Source organism: Caenorhabditis elegans, chromosome IV (genome assembly GCF_000002985.6).
Source record: "Caenorhabditis elegans chromosome IV".
Taxonomy (NCBI): domain Eukaryota; kingdom Metazoa; phylum Nematoda; class Chromadorea; order Rhabditida; family Rhabditidae; genus Caenorhabditis; species Caenorhabditis elegans.
The window spans coordinates 10,583,927-10,610,679 of record NC_003282.8 but is presented as its reverse complement, the minus strand read 5'-3'; the positions used below and the strand labels follow the sequence as shown (position 1 = coordinate 10,610,679).

General features: G+C 33.3%; 10 protein-coding genes and 2 non-coding genes across 18 annotated transcripts; 4 read left to right on the top strand and 8 right to left on the bottom strand.

Annotated features, from left to right (window-relative positions):
• Positions 1 to 827: 827 nt before the first annotated feature.
• R09H10.6 (EF-hand domain-containing protein) lies at positions 828 to 2,105 on the bottom strand (the record flags this gene model as incomplete). Its single annotated transcript, NM_001028165.3, has 4 exons — positions 828 to 1,058; positions 1,108 to 1,199; positions 1,426 to 1,542; positions 1,991 to 2,105. The coding sequence occupies 4 exons, from the start codon at positions 2,103 to 2,105 to the stop codon at positions 936 to 938; spliced, it is 447 nt and encodes a 148-aa protein (NP_001023336.1). The 3' UTR covers positions 828 to 935.
• 21ur-14756 lies at positions 1,599 to 1,619 on the bottom strand. The gene has a single exon (NR_056559.1).
• Positions 2,106 to 2,251: 146 nt separating the features above from the next.
• Positions 2,252 to 3,650, bottom strand: R09H10.3 (putative 5-hydroxyisourate hydrolase R09H10.3; the record flags this gene model as incomplete). 2 transcript variants are annotated; one of them, NM_001047515.6, is made up of 3 exons in its annotated part: positions 2,252 to 2,533; positions 2,662 to 2,809; positions 3,617 to 3,650. In NM_001047515.6, 3 exons carry the CDS (start codon positions 3,648 to 3,650, stop codon positions 2,308 to 2,310), a joined length of 408 nt encoding a protein of 135 aa, NP_001040980.1. The 2 variants fall into 2 exon arrangements, with proteins under 2 accessions (NP_001040980.1, NP_001040981.1); NM_001047516.5 differs by lacking the exon at positions 3,617 to 3,650 and having other exon boundaries at positions 2,308 to 2,533; positions 2,662 to 2,801.
• R09H10.2 (Methyltransferase FkbM domain-containing protein) lies at positions 3,592 to 7,736 on the bottom strand. Of its 2 annotated transcripts, NR_131601.1 has the most exons (9): positions 7,635 to 7,736; positions 5,210 to 5,420; positions 4,699 to 4,818; positions 4,583 to 4,651; positions 4,390 to 4,534; positions 4,270 to 4,340; positions 4,108 to 4,224; positions 3,970 to 4,055; positions 3,846 to 3,924 (listed from the first exon to the last, which is right to left on the bottom strand). NR_131601.1 is itself a non-coding variant. In NM_069560.3 (8 exons), the coding sequence occupies exons 1-8, from the start codon at positions 5,402 to 5,404 to the stop codon at positions 3,846 to 3,848; spliced, it is 882 nt and encodes a 293-aa protein (NP_501961.1). In that variant the 5' UTR covers positions 5,405 to 5,427; the 3' UTR covers positions 3,592 to 3,845. The 2 variants fall into 2 exon arrangements, 1 of the variants encoding a protein (NP_501961.1); NM_069560.3 differs by lacking the exon at positions 7,635 to 7,736 and having other exon boundaries at positions 3,592 to 3,924; positions 5,210 to 5,427.
• 21ur-12290 lies at positions 7,505 to 7,525 on the top strand. Its single transcript, NR_056558.1, has one exon.
• A 1,089-nt stretch (positions 7,737 to 8,825) lies between the features above and the next one.
• Positions 8,826 to 10,397, bottom strand: R09H10.1 (Methyltransferase FkbM domain-containing protein). Its single transcript, NM_069559.7, has 6 exons — positions 10,271 to 10,397; positions 9,738 to 10,025; positions 9,533 to 9,677; positions 9,392 to 9,462; positions 9,192 to 9,308; positions 8,826 to 9,095 (listed from the first exon to the last, which is right to left on the bottom strand). The coding sequence occupies exons 1-6, from the start codon at positions 10,364 to 10,366 to the stop codon at positions 8,928 to 8,930; spliced, it is 885 nt and encodes a 294-aa protein (NP_501960.3). The 5' UTR covers positions 10,367 to 10,397; the 3' UTR covers positions 8,826 to 8,927.
• A 137-nt stretch (positions 10,398 to 10,534) lies between these two features.
• On the bottom strand, positions 10,535 to 13,875 carry C43F9.11 (the record flags this gene model as incomplete). Of its 2 annotated transcripts, NM_001268566.3 has the most annotated exons (5): positions 10,535 to 10,882; positions 11,671 to 11,740; positions 12,676 to 12,782; positions 13,256 to 13,400; positions 13,703 to 13,875. In NM_001268566.3, 5 exons carry the CDS (start codon positions 13,745 to 13,747, stop codon positions 10,650 to 10,652), a joined length of 600 nt encoding a protein of 199 aa, NP_001255495.1. The 2 variants fall into 2 exon arrangements, with proteins under 2 accessions (NP_001255495.1, NP_001255494.1); NM_001268565.3 differs by lacking the exons at positions 10,535 to 10,882; positions 11,671 to 11,740; positions 12,676 to 12,782 and having other exon boundaries at positions 13,239 to 13,400; positions 13,703 to 13,747.
• A 3,134-nt stretch (positions 13,876 to 17,009) lies between these two features.
• nssp-47 (Neuropeptide-Like Protein) lies at positions 17,010 to 17,663 on the top strand. Its single transcript, NM_069558.3, has 3 exons — positions 17,010 to 17,171; positions 17,330 to 17,402; positions 17,528 to 17,663. Exons 1-3 carry the CDS (start codon positions 17,105 to 17,107, stop codon positions 17,610 to 17,612), a joined length of 225 nt encoding a protein of 74 aa, NP_501959.1. The 5' UTR covers positions 17,010 to 17,104; the 3' UTR covers positions 17,613 to 17,663.
• Positions 17,638 to 19,755, bottom strand: nkb-2 (Sodium/potassium-transporting ATPase subunit beta). The gene is made up of 9 exons (NM_069557.4): positions 19,660 to 19,755; positions 19,302 to 19,482; positions 18,841 to 18,905; positions 18,656 to 18,796; positions 18,441 to 18,566; positions 18,266 to 18,392; positions 18,052 to 18,223; positions 17,868 to 17,996; positions 17,638 to 17,821 (listed from the first exon to the last, which is right to left on the bottom strand). Exons 1-9 carry the CDS (start codon positions 19,721 to 19,723, stop codon positions 17,702 to 17,704), a joined length of 1,125 nt encoding a protein of 374 aa, NP_501958.1. The 5' UTR covers positions 19,724 to 19,755; the 3' UTR covers positions 17,638 to 17,701.
• A 175-nt stretch (positions 19,756 to 19,930) lies between these two features.
• On the top strand, positions 19,931 to 21,542 carry C43F9.5 (EGF-like domain-containing protein). Its single transcript, NM_069556.3, has 5 exons — positions 19,931 to 20,097; positions 20,495 to 20,589; positions 20,631 to 20,748; positions 20,798 to 21,042; positions 21,107 to 21,542. Exons 1-5 carry the CDS (start codon positions 19,959 to 19,961, stop codon positions 21,254 to 21,256), a joined length of 747 nt encoding a protein of 248 aa, NP_501957.1. The 5' UTR covers positions 19,931 to 19,958; the 3' UTR covers positions 21,257 to 21,542.
• On the top strand, positions 21,508 to 23,160 carry C43F9.4 (uncharacterized protein). 4 transcript variants are annotated; one of them, NM_069555.3, is made up of 9 exons: positions 21,508 to 21,691; positions 21,741 to 21,823; positions 21,889 to 21,979; positions 22,027 to 22,095; positions 22,146 to 22,235; positions 22,281 to 22,443; positions 22,492 to 22,595; positions 22,755 to 22,872; positions 22,919 to 23,160. In NM_069555.3, the coding sequence occupies exons 1-9, from the start codon at positions 21,533 to 21,535 to the stop codon at positions 23,125 to 23,127; spliced, it is 1,086 nt and encodes a 361-aa protein (NP_501956.2). In that variant the 5' UTR covers positions 21,508 to 21,532; the 3' UTR covers positions 23,128 to 23,160. The 4 variants fall into 4 exon arrangements, 1 of the variants encoding a protein (NP_501956.2); NR_131598.1 differs by having other exon boundaries at positions 21,533 to 21,691; positions 22,506 to 22,595; positions 22,919 to 23,127; NR_131599.1 differs by having other exon boundaries at positions 21,533 to 21,691; positions 22,506 to 22,708; positions 22,919 to 23,127.
• oac-8 (Acyl_transf_3 domain-containing protein) lies at positions 23,132 to 26,143 on the bottom strand (the record flags this gene model as incomplete). The annotated part of the gene is made up of 12 exons (NM_001027890.2): positions 23,132 to 23,454; positions 23,564 to 23,824; positions 23,870 to 23,978; positions 24,028 to 24,261; positions 24,309 to 24,542; positions 24,591 to 24,688; positions 24,733 to 24,803; positions 24,857 to 25,148; positions 25,228 to 25,424; positions 25,653 to 25,780; positions 25,857 to 25,990; positions 26,037 to 26,143. The coding sequence occupies 12 exons, from the start codon at positions 26,141 to 26,143 to the stop codon at positions 23,280 to 23,282; spliced, it is 2,040 nt and encodes a 679-aa protein (NP_001023061.1). The 3' UTR covers positions 23,132 to 23,279.
• Between the last annotated feature and the right edge of the window lie 610 nt (positions 26,144 to 26,753).

Below are 26,753 nucleotides of genomic sequence, written 5' to 3'. Positions count from 1 at the left end.
GACGAAACTGCTGTCCTTGGAAGAGAATCAGTAAAGTTGAAAGCACCGAGACTACCGACTTCCTTGATTGCAGTCGATATACATAAACCATATTCAAGAAAGTCCCCCAAACAACTTTTGTCAAGAAGGAAGTATCAAAAGATCAATTATCATACTGATCAAAATACCAGAATAAATAAGTTCCTTAATACTTTTTGGTTCCCAAAAATCGATTTTTGAAGATAACTAATTCAAAATTGATAAATTTATTTCTAGAGAGAAGAAGCATTCAAGTTAACACGGAAAACAATTTTTTGTAAAAAAATTGCTACCCACTCAAATGGAACTAATTTCAACTCGAGAAAAAAGCGGGTGTCATAAATTCTCCGTTCATTCCATCGTTGGTATAATCAAATCAGAACGACACCATCTACCCCAGGATCATATGATTTACAGTCGATTTCCGGCGCGCTTACAATCTTTTGCTTGGCTGGTTACTTTTTGAGAGATCGTTGTTTTATTCGATTGTACAAAAAGGTTAGAACCAAAGATTCGTATCATCTTTGCTGTATCAGGAATGATAATGACGTAGAAAAGCGATTGGAAAAGGATGGATTGCAAATTGAGAAAAATAGAAATGATAAAAAAGAAAAAGAGAGAGATGTTGATGAAGACAATAGGCACAGTATCTCTTGTGATTCGGGTCGACCCGAAAAGAAATACTGATGCGAATAGTACATTGGTATTTGTGATTCGTTTGCTGAATTTGCTGAATTGAATTGAAATGTTGAAAAAGAAAAAAATTATTTTTGCATTGCGAATGTTTTGAAATGATCTATGATTAGTTAGCAGAATATTAGGGACTTTATTACGGTTTTTGTTTGTTTTGAACATGGTACAGACAATAAAGATCGTATTTATAAATCACTAATTGATTTGATTAAAATCCAAAGAAATCAAAGAAGGACCATTGATGGATTGTGGATCGGCCCAGATAGCTCACGCGACTCCTCGCCCGGCGAATTCTTCGGGAATGAATCAAAGAACGACGCCTGAAATGGATCACGGCGGTCTCGATTCTGAAATTTTAGTTGTTGAGAAATTAATTAAGTTTTACTGTGAACTTACAAATTTATTGAAGAACATGTCACTGCGACGCTTGTGTTTCTCAAGTCGTTTGAAATATTCCTCATATTCTTTTTTTGTTACGGTACCGTCGCCTGGAAGTTGTTTTGTTAACGTGAACTGTGACTATCAGTAAACTCTACAATTGCGAGTAAATACAAATATTTCATTAATCTTAAAATAGTTGCTGCTTTATCTGTAATAGTTAGAGAGAAGCTTGCAATTTTTCTTGAATTATATAATGAAATATTTTTTCCCCGTTTCGGCACTAATTTTTAATGAAAACTTGTAGAATTTCCGTAAATACAACTCGTTGTTTACCATTTGTATCAAATCCGTGAAATCTTCTTGACTGATGCTCCAGGAACGGGTGATCCGAGAGCAAGAATTCCGTGAATGTGAGCTGCCCATCTTTGTTTGAGTCGATGCGTTGAAACTCTAAAAACCCCCAAATTTTTATTTTTAGAACAGTTGTTGTTTTTTTTATAAATCATCAAAATTGTTACAGCACCCCATCAACTGTTAGTTTAGAAAACAAAAATCTGATTGACTTGAAACGTGACTTATTCAAAGAACAAGTCATTTTTATCGGAATTAGGGGAATTGGTGTTGGTGAATTAGGGGAATTGGTGTTTACTTTTATATTAGTTTAGGTTTTTGATCAATTGATACCACCAACTAGAGTACAGTTTTTGAAGGAAACCACATGGCACTCAAGTTTTTTTTGTTGTTAACATTTGAGTTGAAAAATTAAATATCGCCACTTTATCAATATGAGTTTAAAATACTAAAGAAACTGTCCGAAAATTAGCAGAACTTTCAGACATTTCGTGCAGGTTTTATGAAATTTAAAGCCACTTTCCAATAACAATGTTGAATATCTCACCTTTAACATTTGGATCAGTTTTATCAATTGGAATCGGGGTAATATCCATCTTGGGTACAGGTGTAATTTGGCATAATGCCACAGGAATTACAAGCAATAGCAATAGACGACGCATCGTACACGCGGACTCATGGCTGCCATTCTTCAGTTTTATACTTTTCCTCTCGGATACCGGATCTGCAAGATGAATTCCGCACCGGCAAAAAAGTTTACGACGTCTTGCATTCGGTTGGATTCAATTCACTTTATAACATAACTTGTATATAGCGATGGTTTATTGGACAAACATATATATTAACAATTGAGAAACTAGTAAGTTATGATCCACGGTATGTAGAGTATCCCCATGGACTCAAAGTCAATGGAACATGGTAGTGTTGTGTTGCATCACGAATGTTGAAAACAACCTCAACATATGGATAAAAGCTCTCCACATTCTTCGCTTTGTAGTATGGTTCCGTGATGTAGACCAATCGGTAGGTTCCAGGGATTAGGGTGAAATCGGGAGATACCCAATCAACACGCCCATTGTCTTGCGTGAATCTGGAAAAGTTAAGAAAATTCAGTAAATATTGCTTTTGTAACTTTCTTTTGGAAGAGTCAGAAAATAAAAACGTGTTGTTATAAATACAAGATATTAATTTCCCACATAAAATAATTTTCAAACTCACTCAGATCCGATTTTAGTCCAATCATCGTTTTGCTGGATGTAGGCGAGAATTTGAACACCTCCAGCTGGTGAGCCACCAGAAATGTCGAGGACGTGAGCCGAAATCGAAGCAGTTGGAACAGCCGATTCCGTGATTGTCATCAATGTTGCTGAAAATAGTATAAATTTTACAACTGAAAGAAACGTTTTTTATGGCTGCCATGATAGACTGGCACAAAATTTTTTGACACAAAAAATTATAGTTTATCGATGATTTTAAATTTGAAAAGTCGTGTTTTTATTAAATACGCTTTGAAACAGTAAAAGATTAATTGGACATCTTGATCTTATTAAGTCTTCAAAAACCCATATATTTTTTCGCCTTATCTCGATTTTCTTGAAACTGTGGGAATTTATCTTATCAACCATTATCTTTCATTTAACAATAGTCACAAAATTTTTTTGATCACCAAAGTGCCCTAACTCGGAGCCAATTATTGTTGGCTATTTTCCAATCTCGCTTTTTTCACCTTCGAAATGAGGTTTGTGTGCGGAGTTTTCTTAAAAGAACCGATCGGAAAAAATTGGTTCGAAGTTAGGGCTCTTCGGGCTATCAAAAAATTTTGTGACTATTATCAAATGAAAGAATATGGTTGATAACATAAGTTGTCGCAGTTTCATAAAAATCGATGCTATCAAAACAAAGCTATCAATTTTGACAAGGACCTCATTTGAAGATCGAATAAATTAACGTATAAATCCTAGTTAGATGTTAGCTGGAAATCGATTTGCTGCCCATCCTTACCTTACCTAATACATATATGTTCTACCGTGAGCCTCAGTGTTTGTTATTTGCAGAAGGTATATTTGCGCTTTCTCATTTCAATTAGTTTGTTAAAAGTTTAATAAAATATGAAAAACAATGTTAAGTTTACATGTACTACAATATTTTTTTTTAAATCTTCAAAATATCAAACCTGTGAGAGCAAAAAATAGCGAGAATTTGTTCATTTCTGACAATGATCTGTAAATGTGCCGTTTTATCAGTTAAATACGAACATTATCGATTTTGTTCATTGATAAAAATGATACGAGAGCAAGAAAAAGAGCGAAGAAAAGAGACCCAGAGAAAGTAAAATACAAGAAAAGAAAAAAAAACAATAATGCACGATGAGATCGTGGAACCCATAACAAACATCAAAAATTCTAGAGAATGTACTTATAAACACACTCCTCGTTGGCGTAGTTGAGCATAAATAGGCGCATATGACTTCCTTGTACTGGCCTGGAAAATGAAAGTTCTTTATCAGTTTTCGCGTGGACAACTAACCTATAAATGGCATATCGCTTGTCTTTCAACAATTGAAAAATGAAATCGTGGAAAAGTTTCTTCTGTAGGTTATCTGGCAGGTGAATCTGAAATTTTAATTTTAATCTTAAAATTTATAACCTTTAGACTTTATAATACCTCGATGTTAAATTGACAGAAAGTTATTCCATTTTGATCAAAAGCTCCACCATTGTAGAAATGATCAAACAATCCGTATTCCGCACCTTCTCCGTCAATCCAAATGTCATCGATAAACTAAACAAAATTGAATTTGAAATGTCAACAATTATAAAAACTCACAGTTCTATTCACCAATTTCTTCAAGAAGTATATAATGTCCACGTTGACTACCGTTTTAGTAGTGTAGGTGGCTGAAATATTCAAATGTTTAACATTGGTTGAGCAATTTATGTTACTTACAATTGATTAAAACACTAGCTTCTGCAAGACCAGGGGTAGCTCCAACTGCAAATGGAAAATATTTTCCGCCGAGTTTGGTGAACAGGTCTTCATTAATTTCATGCATAGGGTCTGCTCCAAAAAATTCGGATCCGTGTTTCAGTCCCTAAACAAAGAAAAATTACTCTATTAACTTAATATTTGATTGTCTCACTTTCTTTAGTTTCTCCTCTGCTCCTGTATCATGTCCAATTCCCAGTGTGATTATGACACTTGGCAATTCCTTTAATGATTTTATTAGAAATTACGGTACTTTTTCAAGAATGATACCATTTTTGGAACAATATGTCGTTTTGTCTCGTCAGAATTCGGATAATCACCAATGAATAATCCTTTCATCTCGTCGATAGTTTCACATTTTTTGAGTCCACGCCACAGGTTTCCCCAAAGCTGTAAACATAGTTTAAGAGAAACTCGCCTTTCGGCGGTAACTTGGAGACAAAATGGGAACATAGGAACATTGAATCTTCTTAAATTAAAAACCTGAGGTTATGAGGAAACTGACTGAACTGAGGAAGCTAACAGATTTCAAAAAAAAACGTTCTATAAAATTGCAACCGATCTTTCTGAGAGAAATTTTGCAACTTACTTATCGTAATCTCACTTTATTCTGACATTCCTCCTTAAAGGTGCATAAATCCGGGCGCTTTTACGAAGTCATGTCAAAAACAAAATTTTCCGATGCAAAATTTTCAATATGGTTTTTGCCTCATTTTTCCAGAAAAAAATCCATAAAAAAGTTAAATAACCGAAAAAACTTATGTTTTATATTTACACTTACCGCGTTAGGATCGTCATGAAGCTTTGAAATATTTTGCATCAAGCAGTCATGCCAAGCAGTATAATTACTCCAAACTTTGCTAACTGCAGAATCCGAAAAGTTAAATCGCGGAGTCGGCGTATTGGAAACACTTATGTAAAGGAGCAATGAAATAGATAATGCAGCAAAGAATACAGTTGCACTGCTTTTCCGCATTGTGGATTTGGAGTTTCTGCAAAAATAAAATTGTTAAAAATAGAGAATTGTTGCAGTACAAGTACAAAAAAGTGAGAGAATACGAATTTTTTGCGGGAAAATTAGCAAAACGAATGTTGAATAATCAATGGCAATATTTGAGTTGGCTATGAAAAAAACGTGGCTGATTGTTCTATTGAGCTTATGACAAGGATTTTCTGCCCCGCGTTTATTGAAATGAATACAGTGGAAGCCACGAATTGATTATTTATGGGAAGAATTTTCAATTTCAAAGAAAGGTTATTAATCATTTGAAGTTAGTTTCCTTATTGTTATTATCTTTGTCACTCAAAACAAAAATGTTCGATTTCATAGTATTATTGAAGAAGAAAAGATCTTCAAAGTTGAAAAAAAAAAGAGTTTTGTCGATATTTGATGCAAGTAATTTGCCGGAAACATTACGTTTCTCAAGAAATTTTGCTTCAAATTTTGGAATTAAAATTCTCTTATCGTCTGTATATATTTTCAATGAAACAACGCGATTAATGTCACACAAAAATTATATATAGTGTATTCTTTTTACTGAAATTTAATGAAGAAGACTTGAGTTAGCCAATATATTTATAATAAACAGTTTTTAAACGAGAGAGCATTTTCGTTTCAAGAAATTTTAAGAAATTCCTAGATTGAACAGTGCAAAGAAATGTGTCGTTAAAACTGGTTGATGTTTCGAACAATAAAAAAATTGTATTTTTGTATTTTTGTTGTATTTTTGTGTGTGAATCATTCTTTGTGTTAGTTTTAGAAATTTAAATAAAACAAATTGTTCCTCCAAAACAAAGGGTAAAAGCTTTTCTTATTAAAATGTTTAAATATGGATTTGAAGTTTTCTTTAGAAACTAAATAAGTCTACATTTTCGCGCTAATATTTTCTTTACATTTTTTGTAATGAAAATGATTAACCCAACTTTTAAATTTAAAGTCTATATCTTTTCTTCTCGTTCTTTCCTCACTGCATAATTATCAGAAATCGTGTTCATGATTTTTTAGAGGAGTTTTTTTTTCATTTCCATTGCCTGATGCAGAATACGACTTACAATTAGTTTCGATATTTGTAAAAGAGTACCAAAATACGATTTTTCAAAAGGAAATAGAGAAGTAGAAGCAATAAGCGGGAAAAAAGTTGATTTCTCAAGTTTTTCAATGAGAAGTTAAACAAGTAGTACCATAGGACTGAAAAAGATAATCATAAAACAATTGTGTAGTGGTTTTTTTTCGAATCAAGGAGCGCGATGCCTTTCTTTTCGTTCATTTTGGTACCACAAAAGGAAGTACCGATTTTCAGAATACCAAGATTTTCAGTTATTTGGCCAAGTTTTGATGTATTTTTAAACGACTTTTACTTTATCATTATCACAAAACCACAGGTTGATTAGAGGAGCGTGGTGAAAGACAAACAAGTATGTATGTACAAGTCGTTGTTCATATAATTTTATGAGTGCATTATGTTTCGAAATTGCAAAGAATTTGAAAGACGAGGCACACAAAAATATGATACAAATGGGTTTTATCCTCCCAAAAAGTTTTTTTTTTCAATCCTGTAAGCATATAGGAAAGCTGTGAATTCAATTTCCAAAACAAAAAAAGGAGTAAATATTTTTTTAATCTAAGCGATTCAAAATAGTGAATTCTTCATGAAAATGTGAAAAAATATTAACAGAGTAAATGGGCAGCTCTAGTAAGTTTTGGCACTTTGTTTTTGACAGTTTTCTTTTTGAACGTGTAATAGAGCAGTCGGAAAAAACAAACAGAAAAGTAAGGTGACGGTGCTCAAATTTCAAACACTGAAAATGTATTTAGGGAAATCACCAGGCACTTTCGATTAATGTTTCATTTTTAGCTTTCTCTTTAATATTTTTGGTTTCAGTTTCTTGTTGAAAGCATCTTAGGAGGATACGGTCTTAGTTTAAAATGGTATGGAAAATAATAATTTAAAAAAACTAACTATGAGCACTGACAAACCCAAAGAAACTAAATTTAAAACGAAATTTTTTGAACTTAGATACAATATATTTCCGGTTTCTAAGAGCATTTAAAAGCTATTGTCATGGATACCCGCAATGAATAGTTTTCCTAGAAAAGACTATAGTATCAAAAAAGCATTCATATAATTTTGTATGCTCCCATCTAGTTTTCATATGAAATAAGACATTTAGAATCTTTGGTTTTCGTGAGAACTTGAACATCTTACCGTATCAATGAAGTTTTGTTAAAGCTGGAAGAATTTGTATGAAGCAGCGTGCGAAATTGGCTTTTCATGTACAATAGTTGCAATCGGTACAAGAAGATCAAATGAATGAAATCAAAGGTTGTGCAAGATAACGAATATGAGACACTGGGATTATTTGAGCAGCTTTCTTTTGCAAGACATGCGCTTTTGGGGCGTAGGCAACTCCGATAGTTGATCAATATACATGGATCTGTTTCAAACTCAGTCTAGTAATAAATGACTTTTTATTTGGAAACATGAGGGCGGAAATGAATTGTGTTGGAAGTATTTCATTCAAACAGATCCACTTCGAATTTTAGGTTTTCTTGAAAATACGAAAATCATATATATATATATACAAAATGTGTTTGGAAATCCTCAATAGCCAGATTGAAGAGGCAAAATCGGTCAAACATTTTTTATTATAGTTTGTTGACTGAAAGTAGCAATGGCATGAATGACATTATTTATTTAAAGTAGCAATAACAGTTTCAAGCTAAATTTTTAAAATCCAATTTCTCAAAGCTTTACAATAGTATTGAGCGTGAACTAGAATATAACATATGTTTTATTGAAAACATGATTCACACACGTAAAGCATTGAAATACTCTTGCAGGACGTCGAACAAACAGAAAACCGGGCAAATAACACAAGGAATGAAATCTACGTTTTACAAAACTATAAGTATCAATAATGTGCAATTGTGCAAAACTTCAAATAAAGCCATTTATAAAAGCTTTTTTTTGAATATTTTAAAATCAAAATTGTATAACATATCTACTAAATTGGCTGAACAAACATGCACAAAACACAGTAATAATAACAGTAAAAGTAGGAATAAAGTAGTAATAATGATTGTTCAAAAAAGTGAATAAAAATGTTTCATTCCAAAAATGGATTTATTCGGTAAGTTTTATACTGAAGTTTACAGAAGTTATATGTTTCGATTCGATCTTTCTTTTTTATACTGGCAAAAATGTTGCTTGTTTAACATAAAACAGCAAACTTCTAATCTGCTATTTCACTTTTCTCTCACTCTTCTTCGCACCTTCCTTGCATAAAAATAGTTGTTATTTTTAGTGCAAAGTGTCGCTTTTTTTCATTCTACACTTGCATCAGCGTTCTGGCAAAGTACAAACAAAATTAAAGTCAAACTGTAGAGCAAGTTGGAAAAAGTATGAACTTTTTTATTTGCAAAAAATCATAATGTAATCGAGGTCTTCAACTCATGCAACAAAAATAAAACTAACAATTAGATGAAAAAAAAAAATTTTCTACCCACTAATGAACTTCTTCGCACAAATCGGATCCTTGAAATTGACAAAATAAAGACGAATATGATTTCCGCGAACCGGGCGGAAGAAAGCGTAACGTTTGTCGTTGTATATTCTTACAATAAATTCTTTAAATTCTTGTTGTTGACGAAGAGTCGGAAGATGCACCTGAAATTTTCTTTTTATTTTAATAAAAGGTATTGTTAAAGTATTTATAGTCCTGCTCTTACAAATCCATATGTATAACCATTCCAAAAAACCTACTTCCATGTTAAACTGACAAATTGTAATTTTCTCCTTATCCAGCTTTCCACCATTATAAAAGTAATCAAACAATTCATATTCAGCGTATTCTCCGTCAATCCAAATATTGTCAAAAAACTGGAATAAAAAAACGAATTTTATAACGCTTTCATGCTGATCGTGGCAGTTATGAAAATTTAATTTATCTTAAAATTACAAACCGTTTTCCCGATAATTCCTTTCAAAAACTCGATAAGTTCTACGTGAACCACTCGTTTATCAACATACACTCCTGAAAAATTGGAAGTCGATAATTTGAAGTAACTTTAAACGATATTTCAATATAATTTCAAATCTCTTACCATTTTCAAGAACTGAAGCTTTTCCCATTTTCGAACTATTTCCAATTGCAAATGGGAAGAATGTGCCGACTTTTGAAAATGATTCGTCATTCCCTTCCACTATCGGATCCGCTCCAAAAAATAGCAGAGAAGAATTTCCAAGACGCTGAATATTAAATTCAAATGTTTATTAGTTCTCAAACTTTCAGTAAAAAATTGAATTAACCTGTAATAGCTGTGTCTCTGCATTGACATCTTGTCCCACACCCAATGTCACAACACTCATGTCAGGTTTTTCACAAATTGGTAATATTGAATACTTTGTCTCATCCAAATTGGTGAACGGTTCCATAATAATATTTTGAAGAGACCCCAATTTTTCACATTTTTGAACTGGATTCTCCAGAGTATTCCAAAATGTTTGCTCGTCTGATCTCATCAGTGTCAGCATATCTGGCTGCATACATTCCCACCAATTTTCATATATTTCATCCGCACTTGTTCTGACAATAAACTGAAAAATAGTAGTGTGATCAAACTGACATTGTAGGCAGACACAAAGTCAAATGTGTGGATTTCTTCTGCCGGCTTACATACACACTTATCTACCACCTAGTTTCTGAATCCCATTAATTTTGAAAGTTCAAAAAAACTGTTTTGCCGGCAGGCAGGCGTTTTTATCTCAAGAAAACTTTAGTGCAAATTAATTAAAAGGATAAGATAAACCAATTATCAGTTATAAATAATAAAATAATTTACCGGTAAGTGTCCTAGCACAGGTATATCATTATGATAAAAATATAGTACCAACGCTGTGAAAGCAGCTAATAGAAATATTGTCGAACTTCGCGTCATAGAAATAAAAAAAAACAATGAAATTGGTAGGAGGTAAAAAACCAAAAACTGGGGAACAAACGATCGATGTCGCGACTTTGATACTTTGGTTATGAAATTCATAAACCTATGAAATTGTAAAAACCATATTACTAAATATTACAAATCGTCATTCTGAAATTGTAATCGTTTTTTTTTCAAACAAAAGTAGTGTTTATTTTATTAATAATCTATGTTAATGTTGATAAAAGACACAGTATTTCAATAATTAAATAAATTTAAAAAGTAATATTCAATTCCTCTCTTAAACTTTTGCATACGGCACTTCGATCATTTGTTGAGTTCCTCCGAATGTTGTAATTGGTACACCTCTCTGTGCAGGAAATCCAAATCCGTGAGTAATTGGCGGATATCCACCAGGACCTCCCATTCCTCCTTGACTTGCATAAATACCTCCCATTCCCACTTGACCACCCATTCCAGAATTATCGGAAGAACACTGACAATCCATGGAGTTGGCAAGAGCAATCAGTTGAGCTAGAAAAAAAGAAGTTGTGTTATTCTTGTTATTTTGGTTGAGACATCGATTTTTACGGAGCATTAAGTTTGATTGACAGTGTGGTTCGAAAAGAATGGACATTTAAAATTGGAGCTCACAAAGCTCTTTTTATCCAAAAAAAAAGGGAATGTTCTCTCCAAGTTGTCGAAATCTTTGTCTTATTAGAAATTCATTTTCCAACTACTTGGTCTCTATGATCCTACAAAGGATCACAATGGCTAAAGTCAACAAAAAATTTCTATTCATAAAACTAGTAAAACTGCTTACACTATTGTTGTCAAAAATTAGCTATTCGTTGAAAAGTGTGCTTATTTTTTTGAACGCAGCAGCTGCAAATTTTTGTTGCCAATTATCTTGAACTTTTTTTTAAAATTAAGATTTGCACGTTTTTCTTAATTTGATAATGAACTTAAAATAATTTATAAACTTGTCGAAACATTTTCAGAGTTCACATTGCAAAACACTTTCCGATTAGTATCTAGTAATTAGTTCTGGGCGTAGCTTACCTGTCGGGACACAATATTTTGTAAGTGGTCATTACAAAATTTAATTTTGAAATAGCACAGTAATACATGAAAGGCTCTTTCTATATTCTATATCTAGATTTTTGAGTTTTTCCATTGAATTTTCTGGAACATAAAATTAGTACAGAATGTCTTACTTCGAATACAAAATTGTTAGCAAATCACCTATCGTTTTGTAATTTCCAATTTTGTAACACTCCCTTGATAACATCGTATTTGGCGGCCAATTTACTTTTACTTACTGAAATTCTCGAATCCATTCTTAGTTGCTGATTGCCGATTGATGACTTCCTGCTGCCGTCGGACTTGCTCCTGCAAATTTAATTCATTCGATTCCTCCGCTACATGACATTTTCATTTTTAACTCTTTGTGTGTTCACGTCATCTGGAGACCCCTTGGATTTCATAAATGTTTCCGATTCGATGCTTCAAAATAAATACGAAACTTTTTTTTCAGAATATTTGAAGAAAATACGAGAGTCTCCCCTTATTTCCTGTTTTCTATTCTAGGATTCTTGAATTCAATAGGATGTGGAAAGCAATGTACTACATACAAGAAGCACTAAAAATCCCATTTAGAAAATGAGATATACTTGGTGCGAAAAGTTATTTCAAAGCTCGTAAACTATTCTTTTTCCATACTGATGTCAGTCTATTTTAAAGTCAAAGCTTAATCTGAGAAGCCATTCAAAGATCTATATGAATCATTTATTAATGTGTTCCAAAGAAAAATAGAGTTGGTTGTATAACAATACATTTATCTGATATCGCTTAATAGGATTTTCCTCTAAAGTCATTACCTGCGACTGAGCCCAGCGTATTTTAATGGCAAAGAAAACATTTGTCTGGGTCGAGCGAGAAACCCTTAATGGGTTTTTTTTTTCAATTTTCTGAAAGTGTTTGCAATTAGACAGAATTTGTCAACACTTCCATAATTTGATCATCATCCCGCAACAATAAAAGTATTTTGGCATCAATTTCTTACTCAAAGGTTGAATTCATTCAAAGAAATTGTCTACTCTTCCATAGGAAAAGTCAACTACCATATTTCTTTAATTAGTCTTGCACCGCATTGCTCAACCATGACAGCCTAAATCTCAATAGTTTTGCAAAATACTGTTAAATTATATTTCCTAAATCAACCAAGCATGTGAAATAAGCTGTGAAATTAAAGTAATAGATGATCCACAATAACTTGAAACCTCAAAATTTCTTAAGTATATTTTTTTAATGTGCCAAAACCTTACCTGTAACTGAACAATCTGCTGCTGAGCCAAAGCATTAGCATCCATTGGGGCCGGTGATAGGGGATTGATGTTCTTTGATGCACACTTGCATGTAAAGGCGAAGTTTACTGAAAATAGCTATATGGAACAATATACCTTCATTATGGAGACACGTCACTAAGCTCCATTTTCTCAAAAAAAAACATTTTGTGTTCTCATTGTGATTATGATTTGTAGCCTTTAATCATAACATCGAGGACAATGATTTCTGATCTCATGATTTATGTTGCTTCCACTTAAAAACAAGCATATTATATTAGTCAGAATATTATTGTGATATCAGAATTAGAAAATTAGTATACTTCCAGGAAAATGCAAAGTCAATAATTCAAGTTAATCCTAGAATTCAGATAAGTAAACAATATGGTAATACTTTTAGAACAACATACCTGTCAAGACAAAAATAGTTACGTGGCAGGTATTTATTCGACTGAAGGTGTACCTGCCTACGATGAAACCTCTGAATTCAGAGCGACAATTGGCTAGTGCCTATTGCCGATCGTCTTTATTTAAGGCGAAATGTTTTAACTAGATTTTTCACCTTGATTCATTGAATTTTGTCCCATTCCAAAATGTTGTCCCATTCCCAATCCATTCATCATGCCTTGTCGAATGTAGATTGACGGATCAATTTGTTCAGAGGTTTCCGGTTTTTCTTTATCGGATTTTTCAGGACCACAAGTTCCCTAAAAATATGTCAGACTCAGGCTGCGCCACAAGTTGAAGTGCAATGCAGTCATTTTTGGAGTCCGTCTAGACTAAAAAGTTCTGTCAAAATATGAAAACTGTTTTTATTTTTCGAATGCTTTAGGCTTATTTTTAAAAAAAGAACTTTGTGGAAAAGTCCGAGAATTATAATATTTTACAAATTTACATTAACTCTAAAAATCATTGATCCTTATAATTTCTAGCTTCAAAAAATTTAAAATATCTATTATGAAACATTAAAATTTTGAGTTAACGTCATCAGTAATTATATCCAACTTACCAATGTTGAATACATCAGAACAGCTGTTATCGCGCGTAAGAACATTTTGAAAAGTATGAAAATGACAGGTGTTTCTTCGTTTTCAAACAGTCGTCTACAGTAGTTGTCGTTTCAATTCGTTTTTTTTCTGAAAGCGGATTATCGGGATCCAGCTAGTTACGACACAACATTATGACTTTTGTAATGGTTTCGATGGTGAAGCGAAGAACACCGGTCCGGTTGTGAGACAAGGATAAGCTTGAAGTACACACTTATGTGCTTACTGTGTCGGTTTTTTGTTGGATGATGATGACGCATCATTTGAAGAAATTTTAATAAAAGTGAATAGACGAAAGTAAAAAAGGCGATGGTGGAAATTAAAACCAAGTTAATTGAATAATAAAGATGTTGTTTAAAACTACTTATATTAAGCTAAAATTATCAATTTTTAACACTGTACATACAAAATCCTCACTGATGATACTCAGCATTTATTAACTGGTAGTTTCAATAATGGAGCACAACGGATAGCTAGTTTCACTGACCGGAATATTCTGAACAAAATTCCTAAAACTGTGATGTATTAGGTTTTATTAGTTTTCCCCTGAAAACAAATTTCTTTTTAGTTTTTCCAGCCAGATACGTATAGTAAAACTATGTTTGATTCGCGATTCCTTTCTATAATATATTATTTTAACGGATACAATGACATAACGAATCAAAATGAGTCAAAATACCATTTAAAAAACTTATTGACGTGCGAAAATTTTAATCCTCTCCACTTCACTTTTCTTATTCTTCTTCATATCAAAAATTTACATAGTTCGTTTTTGTTCCAAGATACACCAATTTGCACATCACTATAATGATGCTCAACATAGACATTGGTGTCATTTGCATCTAAAAATAATCATTTCCATTTTGTCAATTTCCGTTTCACACACACACACTTTGAAAGCTGAAGTTGTAGTAACCCACGCAAAAAGATCTCATTTTGTTCCTGAAGGTTGTTATTATATCTTCTGAAATTGACATGTACCTATCCAATATTGGAGCTGATCTATGATGAAAGAAAAAAAACATATATAAACTTCTCCTAGCAATCTAACTGTGCAACTTGTTTTTTAAGTAGTCTCTTGTATTCTTCATGTTTCCTAATATAAATCAACCCGTTACTTCAGCCGTTTAGATTACGATAGAAAACTCCAATGGTTTCTATATTTTTTTATCAAAACAATTTTCGAACGGCCAAATAGGTATTCGCAACAAATAAGTCAGTTTTTTTTTAAACTTGGTCACGCGACCCTGTTTTTATTTTCCTGGTTTCTTACTATTAGTACCATCTGAATTTAGCAGATTATCGAAATTGGATTTTTGGCCAACGCAAGAAGAGGATCAGAGGAGGGTTTTTTCTGGTCCATAGACTATTTTAAGATAAAGCGCGTTGCCTCTTTGTGAACCCCATGATGTATGTAAATCTGATGTTTTCAATGTTTTTCTTCCCATTTTGCTTTCCATTTTAGCTTTTTCCCTTTCATATAATATTCACCCGTGGGTGTTTAAGTAAACATAATCAGCTTACTTACTTTAGACAAAAGCTTACTTACTTTAGACAAAGTGGGTATATTTTCTTACCCTAACAATCATGACCATCATAATTCCATGTTTTCGTTGTAAAATTCGTAAATATTTATATTTGAAATCGGGAACTGTGATTCCGAGAAAAAACTATTGTCTTCGAAAGATTTATCGTCTTCTAGAAGAATCTTTTTTTGTGCACTAAATTAATTTTTGTAATCTCTATAATACTGCCGTTTTTATGAAAGATTCAAAACAAGACTATTAAACCTACTTAACCATGCCTGGACTAAACCGGACGTTAGGGTATTGGACGATCCGGTGCCTGAATTTTTTTTTGATGTTACGAAGGTTTTCAATAATTTTGTGATAGTTTTCATTGTCTTATTAATCTCAAAATCTCAAAAAGTATTGTCTTATTAAAATAACTGAACACATTTTGAAAAAAATCAAAATTAGAAAATAAGAACGTGAAATGAAAACTCAAAAAATTCAGATAGGGCTTCAGAAGGGCGAGTAAAGAGGCGAGTGTGAGGCGTTGCAGACACTGATCCAATCGAATGTCTGATAAAAAATATAAATGATGTTTGACATTCAGAAAAATCTATATTTATTTAATCAATTTACACTGATTATATTTATTGAAGTATTATTTTCCACATAAATCTCGTCAAAATATCTTTTTCGAGTGTATTTTCCCCATGACATCACGCTAGAATTTTAAGAAATACTACATGAGAAAGAAATACGAAGTTGATAAAATTCCCATACATTTTCCTTGATTCCATCAGCTTTTTTCTCAAGAAGTACGTCATTCAAATCGGAATAAGTAATCCAGGCAATTTCTTGGATCGAGTTTACCCACATTTCTGACCTTGTTTGTGGTTGTATTTCGACACCAAAGTTTTCAACATTTTTTGCTCAAATTTTTCCTTTTTGTCTGGAAAAATAAACCACACGAAATACTGGTCTTACAAATGGTGCTTGCACAAAAAACAAGGCGCAAGCATGTTTAGTTTGGTCTAATGAGAATTTCAGAATTTTGTATCTCGTGTTGTGACAAACAAGTTTGCGTTATTTGGTTTTTTTTACAAAAAAAAACATTACTCCTTAAAGAAAAAAATTATGGTGATATCTGACTGTAACTACGGCAGCTTGTGCAATTTTTCATGCTACAAATTTTTGTAAATCTATTTAATAATCTAAAATTACCGGAATACGGAATAGGAAGCTAGGTTGCTAAATTTCAAGTCCCATGTGACATCACACTTTTCAAAACACGGTTTCATTTATTTTTCAGCGATTAGACGATAAGCGTGTGTACCTATTTTGAGATAGACAAGGATTTTTCAACAGAAAAAGGGCTTCGCCCGTGGCTTGTTTTCGGTCTACATTTGTCTGGGCTTACTTCAATATTGTATTTCCCTATCACATCACATTTTGGTCTGTGAAAATCTCACTTCCTATTACTTAGTCTTACTTGCGTAAAAGATTCTTTCCGGAGTCTAGCTTTACCTTCCCACCTATTCTTGTTATTTCCGTTCGAATTTAATAAAATGAACTTTCTGGGTTCATCATCCGAAGACCACGTGCATACTTAGAAATCTGGAATACCTAATCCTCAATTCCAACCCCTAATATTCTTCCTATTGTTCCCATTGTCCTATCCTACCTTTCCATTAGACTCCGCCCAGTTGTGCTCCTCTGCTCTCATTTTTCTGCAGCACTAGATTTCACATCTCCTCTCATTTGACATCATCTTATTTCTTCTAGTCACAAAAGCTTTAAGCTTTCTCAAGCACAATTAAATATTCCAGGTAACACACGAGATTTTCTTGTCACAGTATGTCATCATTTTCAATTATTCTCGTTATGCTCGTACTGCTTGTTTGCGTCTCAGCATCCTCATATGGTGAGCTTCAGTTTCAGAATTTTATAATGTACGGCTTCCATGTTAGTTCATATTAAGAAAAACAAATTTTCACGCGTGTTAGCAGTAGGATACGAATGAGGCTAACGAAGAAAATTCCGGCTCATTAAGTTCGAAACACATATTTCACTACATTCCAGATCCAATGGACAAACGAGCCGATGAAGTAGTTCCAGAATTCCAAAACAGCCTTATCAAACTTCTCGACAGACGGTGAGTTGATTTCAAAACTTATTTTCTATCATTCTAATTTATAATGGAAAAAATGAATGTGATTGGAATAGAAATTCAAGAGTTATAACCCATTATAATTTGATTATTAACAATTTAAATTGTAGGCCACCAGTTGTCTACAGCCGTGCCTCACGAATCGACTGTATGCTAGCACTCCGAAGCTTCGAACTTTGCCGCAACTTGCTTTAAATCGTATTTCATATTGCCGCAAAAATCGAATAAACTAATTTATTTGTCAGATTCCTTTTTGATTGTCATTTAATTTCACAGAAATTATTCTAACCAACAGTTTCCACTGGTCGATTTTTTGTCATCAAGATATGGAACCTTGCCTCATTGGTCTTTCCACTTGCGAGTGTGTTCAGCGAAGAATCTTCAGGAGCACATTCGATAGTAGTCTGAAAAAATATATTTGTTTTGTTTCAAGTAAAATCTAGGAAATACCTCTCTATTAACAGTGATGTTTGTCAATTTGACCATTTGATAGGGCTGTTCGTAACCTCCTTGATTGGCATATGGGAAGTAACAAGTAGGGATTCCAGTTTTAGGGAAATATTCAAATTTGACGTCAGCCTAAAAGTGATTATTCTAACTTCTGTTGTAATAAATAATTCTAAAAGGTTCTTACATTCGAAGTACATTTAAATTTGATTCCTTGGCCACAACACAAATCTCCAGAGGGGCATTTGGTTTTATTTTTCGAAGGAGACAAGTTTGGCACCCATCCGACAATCTTATTCAGCTTCAACATGATACACGGCTGTCCTTTACTGTATCCAAATCCACGCTCCAAATTGTCTCTGATCAGATTTTCATTTTGATGGAAAAAAATGAAATCTTACAGCGAAAGTGTGCATTCTCCAAAATCTGTCAATCGATCAAATTTGCAAGCATTTTCTCGTGTCATTGTCTGATTCTTACACATCTCTTCCTTTTTAACCTTCTGTTTTCCTATTCCACCAGAATACTCTGAATATCAAATATACAATCTTTAAAGCTTATGAACCACAAACAAACTTTTAAGTACTTGTTTATAACGAATCAAGTAGTTGACATACGTCGAAAACTCATAAATATTCCATGACATGGCATTTTTAGTGCCATCCTCCAAGAATTGGCGTGGGTTCGGATCGAAGGAGACTTCTGGAATTTTTACGCGAGCTGTGTGATCAACCGAAAACCAGACAACAAAAATGAGTCGAAATGCAAACAAATAAATAAACAAAACTCACTTGGAGCACCACCTAGGAAAGATCCATCACCGAAATAGATGGGATATTGACGATCGAGGCGAGAAAAATTGAACCAAACAAGAGCAATGGCAAGCATGGTTGCTAACCCCCAAAGAACAAATAGAAAGATGAAGGAGAAGACTGAAATATGTAATTGAAATATGAAACGGAAAAATTAAACAAACTGTATCCGTAAGGTCCTGCATCAAACTCTGTGCCATCGCTCATTTTCGGTCCACGACGGCCAACACTGAAATTTCGAATATAAAAATAACCGCAACTATAATAATTAGTTTGAAAACAGAGGCTGTACCAATTGATAAAACATTAGAAAACGTTTCCCCCTTTTCTCTAATAAACTTTTTTTCTGTTTTTTATGAAATAGAAAATCCGTGATTTCACGTTCTATTTCAATTGGAAAACAGTGAAATTAACAATAAACTTTGATCCACGTTTGCATTTAAACAATGTCCGAGAAGAAAAAGTTAAAAACGCCAGGTTTGCAACTACATTGTTTCCCCTTTTTGTGAATCGCCTTTTCGTGGTTCGCGTTTTCAAATGTTTCCCCAATCGGTTGGGCTTCTGAAAACAAATTAGACGCAGCAGACTGCATTAGGCAGGAATCTATATATTCCAAACATTCTACCTCTGAATAGAAGCTGTAGACTGTTGAGTGATCAACTTCTTTGACGGCGCTTCAGATTTGATCGTTGTGTTTGCCGTGCTTCTTTCAGTTTTCTTTTCAGACTGCTGCGTCGATTTCTCCGTTTTGCTACTTTTACTCTTTTCTGAAGACCCAACACGGCTTTTCGCGGTTTTTGAAGAGTCTGCAAATAATTTTCACATGGTTTTCATTTCTATAGAATTTTTTTTCAAGAAGAACTGGAATCTGGAACTCAGAAGTCAGAAAATAAAACCATATCGATTCTCTGTGGTTTATGAGAGCTCTGACATTCGCTAAAATTATCTTTACCCCAGGAAATGTCCCGCACTGTCCAACTTACTTTGCTTATCTAGAAACGATTTTCTTTGTTGCGAATCATCACGAGAGGAATTGCTCCCAACCATATCGAAAAGAAGTTTTCGTTTTCTTCGAAATAAATTTTTCCACACACTTCATCTTCACATCTCACGTTTTTACCAACGGCAAAAAAACTATCGTCGTGATATCTAGGGCATAACAAAAGGGGCCGACGTGTTCATGCTTTTCAATATTTTTTCAAGCAGCTGCGCAAACAATGCAACATTTTCCCATAACTTTCATCCCACAATTTCGAACGATTTTTAGCTTTTCATAGACACAATGCAGCACCGCATCATGATGTTTCTAGTACTTTTCTCTGTAATTCCTTCAATTTTCGGATTAACTGAGCTAGGAATTCGATCAAAACGGCAAACACATATTTGTGGAACTTATCCTAATCAATTCTACTCAATGTTTCGTAAGAACTCAAAGAATTAAAACAAATTGTATATAACAGACTTTAATTACCGATGATAACTATTTTATTTTACCTGATCATTTAATCTTGTTTCCATGTTTTTAAATAACTTTCCAATCTAAAATTTAATCTAGTTGAAAATTTACGAAACCTGTTTTATTTATACGCATTCATTTAGAAGTTTAGCAGTTCAGTTGAGATTGATATCGAAATCGTGTTAGGTTTAGGCTCAAACAAAACATACTCTCCGTGGAACGCGGAAAGTGCACTTCGCGCTTGAGAGTTTGTGAACTCCCCGCCCGAGTTTCAGGAGTAACGATTTGTAAAGTAATATTTAGAAAATTGTATATTTAAAACTAATTTTCAAAACACTTGTTCTAATCTCCACGTTTTTCAGCATGCGAATACTGGACATCTCAAACTGTAAGAAATCCTTATACGTGTGCAAATGGTGGTAGGAAAATAGGTGTTGGATGTTATTACAACTATCAGGTAATTCTATATTTCTGTTGGGATAAGATCGTATTTTCTAGTGTACTCCATACGCTGCCAACTCCGTGTGTCTGAACAATTGTTGCTGTACAAATCCAGTTGTGACAACTCGAGCTCCAATCATCCCAACTACCACAACTAGATCTGTTTCTGCATTGGGTAATATTTGAAACTAAAAATTACTTAACTAATAATTAAGTTTTTGTAGCATACTGCTATAATGGACAACGCACGCAAGTTCGTTGCACAACTTCTGTAGATTGCGCAGCCGGTCAAACATGCATGAATGGGATTTGCTGTACCACAACAGGAAATGAATATACAGGATCTTGTGGAGGACTTCCAGCTATTTCAGCATGTGGTACAGGTCAGACGTGCGGATCTTTCAGATGTACATCTTCAAACTATTGCTGTGAATGCCAATATGGAAGAACTGCGGGTCTGTGTTCCAATGTGAGTTGACTTTTCCTGAATTTTCTCAAGCAGCATTTTACAGCGTAATGTTTTATATTTTCAGGGCTGCCCAACTGGATATTCATGCAATTCAAACACTGGCAATGGTTACTGCTGTGCCACTTGTGCTTCTGGGCGTCCACCATTTGGTTCTTGTTTCAATGGACTTTGCGCCAGTGGTTATACTTGTCAAGCAGGAAATATCTGTTGCTAAGATCATTCACAATTTCTTCCCTTCTTCACTTGAGAACCACAGATTGTAGATAAGAATCTGCTTGCTAACTGGTTCACTTCTTTCACAGTTTTTTTTCTTTCTTCCGAATATCCGTCTCTCAATTATCTCTCATTTTAGCGGCTTCTCTTATCATGCTTTTAACGTGCTTTGTGATTTCTTTTCCTGTAGTTAAGTCTAGTTTTTTCTTCATAACATTGAAATTGATAAATTTCTTAGAATTCGTTAAAAAATTTCAGATAAAACACTTTTATTAACATGACAAATCTCGGTGCTGAAGAAGAAGTCGAATCATGTCATTATCAATTCGAACTACCAAAGCATAGTTTAATGTTTTACGGTTTTTGGGTTATATTTATTGTAATAATTGTAGTTATGACACATTTTAATGATTACTCAGAGCCGATTGTCCCATGGGTAAGTTTATTTATCTTTTTAGAAAGTTCACACTGAAGGTATTTTATAGGATAATTGTGATATGAATAACACCTGGGAGCCTACAACGCGACCTTTCATTAATAAAATGCAGCTAAAAAGTGAACTTTTAAAGTTAGTTGGTAGAGGATCGGAAAAATGACTATAGGAATTTCCTTTTATAAATTTTCATAATTAAGAATTGCAAGTTTCCGAGAAAAAAATCGTTTATATCGACGGAATAATTTTACAAGAATCGAATATGGCACCTCCTTGTTATCATATTGTAAAGTAAGTTTGTTTATTTGAAAGAGTTGAAAATACCCATATATTTTTAGTCAGATGGGCAATTAATATGTGACTGGTATAATAAGAAAGCTTTCGTACCAGTTCCTGGTGGTCATTTTGTGAGTTATTAGTTATTCTTTGAAAAAGGCTAAAACGGTCCCATTTCAAGGTAAAGTCAATCACAAGAACCATTGAACTCGACCCATATTTTTCTTCTGGATTGCGGTTTTTAGTTTTGGAATGTATGAGTTTTCGAATGGTAAACCTTCACCGACAGGAAATCTTTTTTAATGACATATTTAAGACAATGGCTTTAGTCCGAACAACCGATGTTCTTACGAGTAAGATAAATCCATTTCCACGAGTTATTCAATTTTTGTTATCATCTGCACCTTGGATATCCTTTCTACAGTCTTTATCATTGTTTTTGATAACTTCTCTTCACTCGGAATTCGATAAAGAATATCGTAAGTTTAAGAGTCCAGCAGTTTGGGGAAATAGATTCTTGTTTACAGTCACATTTTTCCAGCCGTATGCGTTTTCAATGGTGGGAGCATTCACATTTCTTGAGATGCTGATCGATCTTCTTCATGATGCTTTTGACGGAAGATTTGTTTTTGTAAGTTTCAATAGGGATTCCGTGGCGTTTTGTGCAGTTTTTGTCTCATTCCTGTCTGCCTACGTGCCTGCGATAAAATATGATTTTACAAAGTTTTCGTGTTTCAAAAAACGGTTATTCCATGAGTTTTTTCATAATCTCACGATGTTTTTTTTACAGATTCAAACTCCGAGATTCTACATCAAATCCATCTTCTTTGTCACATTTTCAGCTTGCTTTCCGCATGTTATTCTAACTTGGATGCAGTTTCAAAAGCTGAAAAGATGTCACGCATATGGTGAGTCTTCCAAGTTTTGAATTTAAACATTTTAAATCTTGTTCAGTTCCACTAATTGATGGATTATTCGAATACATTTGTGCTGCTGCAATCATTGCGTACAACTTTATAAATGCTCAAACTCGAATACAAACGTTTATTTCGCCTACTGTAAGAGATGTCCGTAATGTTTCTTCCTATTCTAGTGATGTCTATAGTCCCGTTTGTTATAGAGAAAAATCAATGATTTATGAAAGTTTAAGCGATAGAAAATAGCTTTATTAGTTGTCTAATAAAACATTTTTGATCTCAAGCCTTTTTTAGAGCAGAGAAAATAAATACCCGAAAAAAATTATAAAGCATAAAATGCATACACAGAAAGAGAAACCGGCTGAAATATAAATTAAGTGATACATAAATAATATTATCTATTGAAAATGATCGGAAGCATTCTGGAACAGTGGTAGAATGAGATTTTGAGCAAACGGTGTAATGTGAAGTCCATCGTAATAGTATCCTAACTTCGTTTTTTCATCGTAACTTCTCGTCCGGTTCCCGTTGAATAACACGTCGGATATACGAATTAATTCGCATTTTGAACACCTGAAAATATTAAAGGATAAATCATTTTTACCGTATTTTGAGAAAAATTTTAAGCCTTTTTAATTGTTCAACTGGTATTTTTTTAATTTTTTAACCACAAACCGCTTACTTTTTCACAAGTTCTTCCTGTCTTCGAAGTCCATTGAGATATGAGAAATCAACTTTGTACAAACTCTGAGTCACATTCTTCCCATCCTCTAAGATTTTTGCAAATGTAGACAGTTTTAAGTTTGTTGGTGGTGTGTAGGATTCGAGCAAATAAATTTTCTTCTTCACATTATTCTCATATTTTCTCAATGTTGCCAGTGCCTCCTTGAAAATATCATCTTTCTCCAGCGGTTCGGTCAACGGCCGTCGAAGTTTGTCTGGTCTGAAAGTTAAAATGGGGTAGGAAGAAGTAAGATTTTCAGTTTACCTATCAAGCATGAACAAAATATCTGGAAGTTTTTTGAACACCTCTTCTTCGTAAGTATCATGGGCTTTTCGACATTTTTTCTCATTAGCAACCGTTAGTATTTCACAATCTTTAAATTTATAAATATTTTTTGCAAATGCGTGTATCTAATAACTTACAAGAATTACTATATTTGTACATCACTTTTGCGTGGTTCTTGAAAGTTTTAAACACAAGTGATCCTAGATTTGGGGTCAAGCTATTTCCAACAAGAAAAACAGTCAAATCTCCGGTTAGATTCGATTTATCAAATTCACAAAATCCATGCTCTGCTTTATTTGGGTAACAGTTAGGAATGATTAGATCTTTGTATTCCTCTCGAGCCCATTTTTTGTTCAGTGCGATAGCTTGTTCTGAAATCAAAGTATTAGATAAAGCAATTCCATAATTCAAAACTCACTTAAAGTAACATTTTCAAAAGTTGTGTGAACCTTGATCTCTTCATGCCCATATTTAACTTTTTCCACAAAATTTGAGATGATATCTTTCCTCACAACAATTAACACAATAGATACATAGAATATTAAGATCATAAACATGATTTCCTGTTTTCCAATTGTCAAATACCATTTTTCAAAAGTCTCCGATATTATAATTGCAAGAATAACTGCAATTACGATTGCAAGGAGATAAGCTAAAAACAATGCAAATTTCATATTGTTTCATCCTTGCAATTGTTCACCTGCCAACTGATTCTCATAATAATGTTTTACATATACATAAATCGGCCAATGAACCAGATATAAACTATAGGAAATGTCACCAGTGTACACCAATACTCTAAAAATAGTTCTTGTTTGGTTTTCGAGTTCCGTTTAACCAACCGATTTTTCATGGGATTAATGTCGCACAATGTTCCAGTTAAAATGACAACGCCGGAAAGGAATGTACAGGTCTGAATATATTAAATTAGGATTTAGATGAGTTATTGAAAAAAGTGGTTCTTACCATTCTCAAAGCCGCTTCTGGAATAGTCCATGGTGCAAAAGACAAGAATACCAAAAACATTAATGAAGACCAAAGTAAAATATAAAAAGGAGCTCTGCTCAAATTTTGTCGAGGTTTCATAATCAATTCTTCGTCATCATTATTCTCATTTTCTTCATCTGATAATTCTTCGGATTTCTCCTCCAATAGAAGTTCTGTGTATTTATTAACTTTGGTATCCAAATCAATGAGTTCTCGCGAGAGGAAGAAAACTGCGGAACCAATTAAAAATTGCCATACTCGACAGAAAACACTGAAAAATATAATTTCTATGAAATATATAGTTTCAAATTCTCTTCAGTAGCCGAGTTGAAATAAATTAAATGACATACTTATTAAAAGCAGCCTGCTCGGTCGATAACAAATGATTTCCTAGTGATATGGAAATTAAAATCAGATGAAACACAGCTAAAAACATCCCAGTTGAGCAGAAAGAAAGGAAGATGAATATAATGGGAGCTAGCAGATAAAATTGCATTTCAACGCATAACGACCAGGTATGAGTAAAAATATCTTCGGCTTGATTCAACTAAAAATTGTTTGAATTAAATTTAATAAGGTCTTTTTGCTCACAACGTATGTTATCTGTGAGTTCAGATCGTAAGATTGAAATAATTTTGTTATGGTCAACTTTAAATTGGAGTTCAAGAACGAACTCATTTTTAAAAACGATTACTCAAAAACCAGGTTCAAAACTGGATTCTAGATTTTCAGAAACTTGCTCGGAATTTGGATTAGTCAGGAAAATGTTTTTTACCATTTTGAAGTACATGTTGTTATCCGAGTGCTCAGCCATATTATGATACAGGAAAATAGAGTTCCATGCTGAATCCATATTCATTGATACAAAAGTGTTGGGGAACAGAAAGAATACTAAAATGCAACCTTAAAATTGAAACTTTGAAGTTGAAATTAGTTCTTCAGTGATAAAAGTAGGTAAAAACCTCTCAAAGAAACTTACCAACAAAAATTATCAATAAATAAAGTGGTAATATCCGCTTGGCTCGACGAAAATAGAATTGATAAACTGAATCAGAATTAATTGGCTTGGACCCAAAAATCATTGTCATTAGAAAACCAGAAAGCACAAAAAACCTGAAAATTGAAGTTTGAAATTTTCTGAGTTTTTATTTCAACCTACATATCTACTCCAATATACCCATTTGGGAAGGTTTTAGGGAAAAAGTGAAACGCGAGAACTGCTCCAATAGCAAGGCCTCGAATGCCTTGCAGGTCATCCCGTTTCATTCGAGAATACTGAAAAAAATATTTTTTTCAGCAAGATGAGAAAACGAAGTTAATAAAAAAATTAAAAGAAAAAAAGAGATAATAAATTGAGGTGTGAAAATGAATTTGGGCATCAAACCGTGTAAATTGTGGAAACGTTTACGCAACTTTGTTTGTTTCGTGCAAAACATTTAGGTACCGTGTTAAAAGTTTTAGTATATTCAAAACAAGTTCAAAAAATATTGAAATTATGAATCATTACGACAGTTGTAAAACGTTTCAGCTTTAAAATTTAAATGACGAGATCATTAAGTGCTTTTTTTAGAATTCTCGTAGATGATATACAGAAATTTTATGGTTTTCAATATAAAACGGAATATATCCGAATTCCGAGTGAAGAAATTAACGCCCTTATTTATTGCTTTATCCAAAAAACCAACAATCCTTATATACAACTTGATTAAGATATAATTTTATAAAATACAGCGCTTCATAGTTTTTTTCAAAAAATTTTTTTATCTAGGCACCGAAGAAGTATTTAGCTAGTGTGGGAAGCTGAGTTTGGATGTTCAAAGCAACTAAATGTTGCAACTATTTTACACATTCAAATAGAAATAACCCATAAAACTTG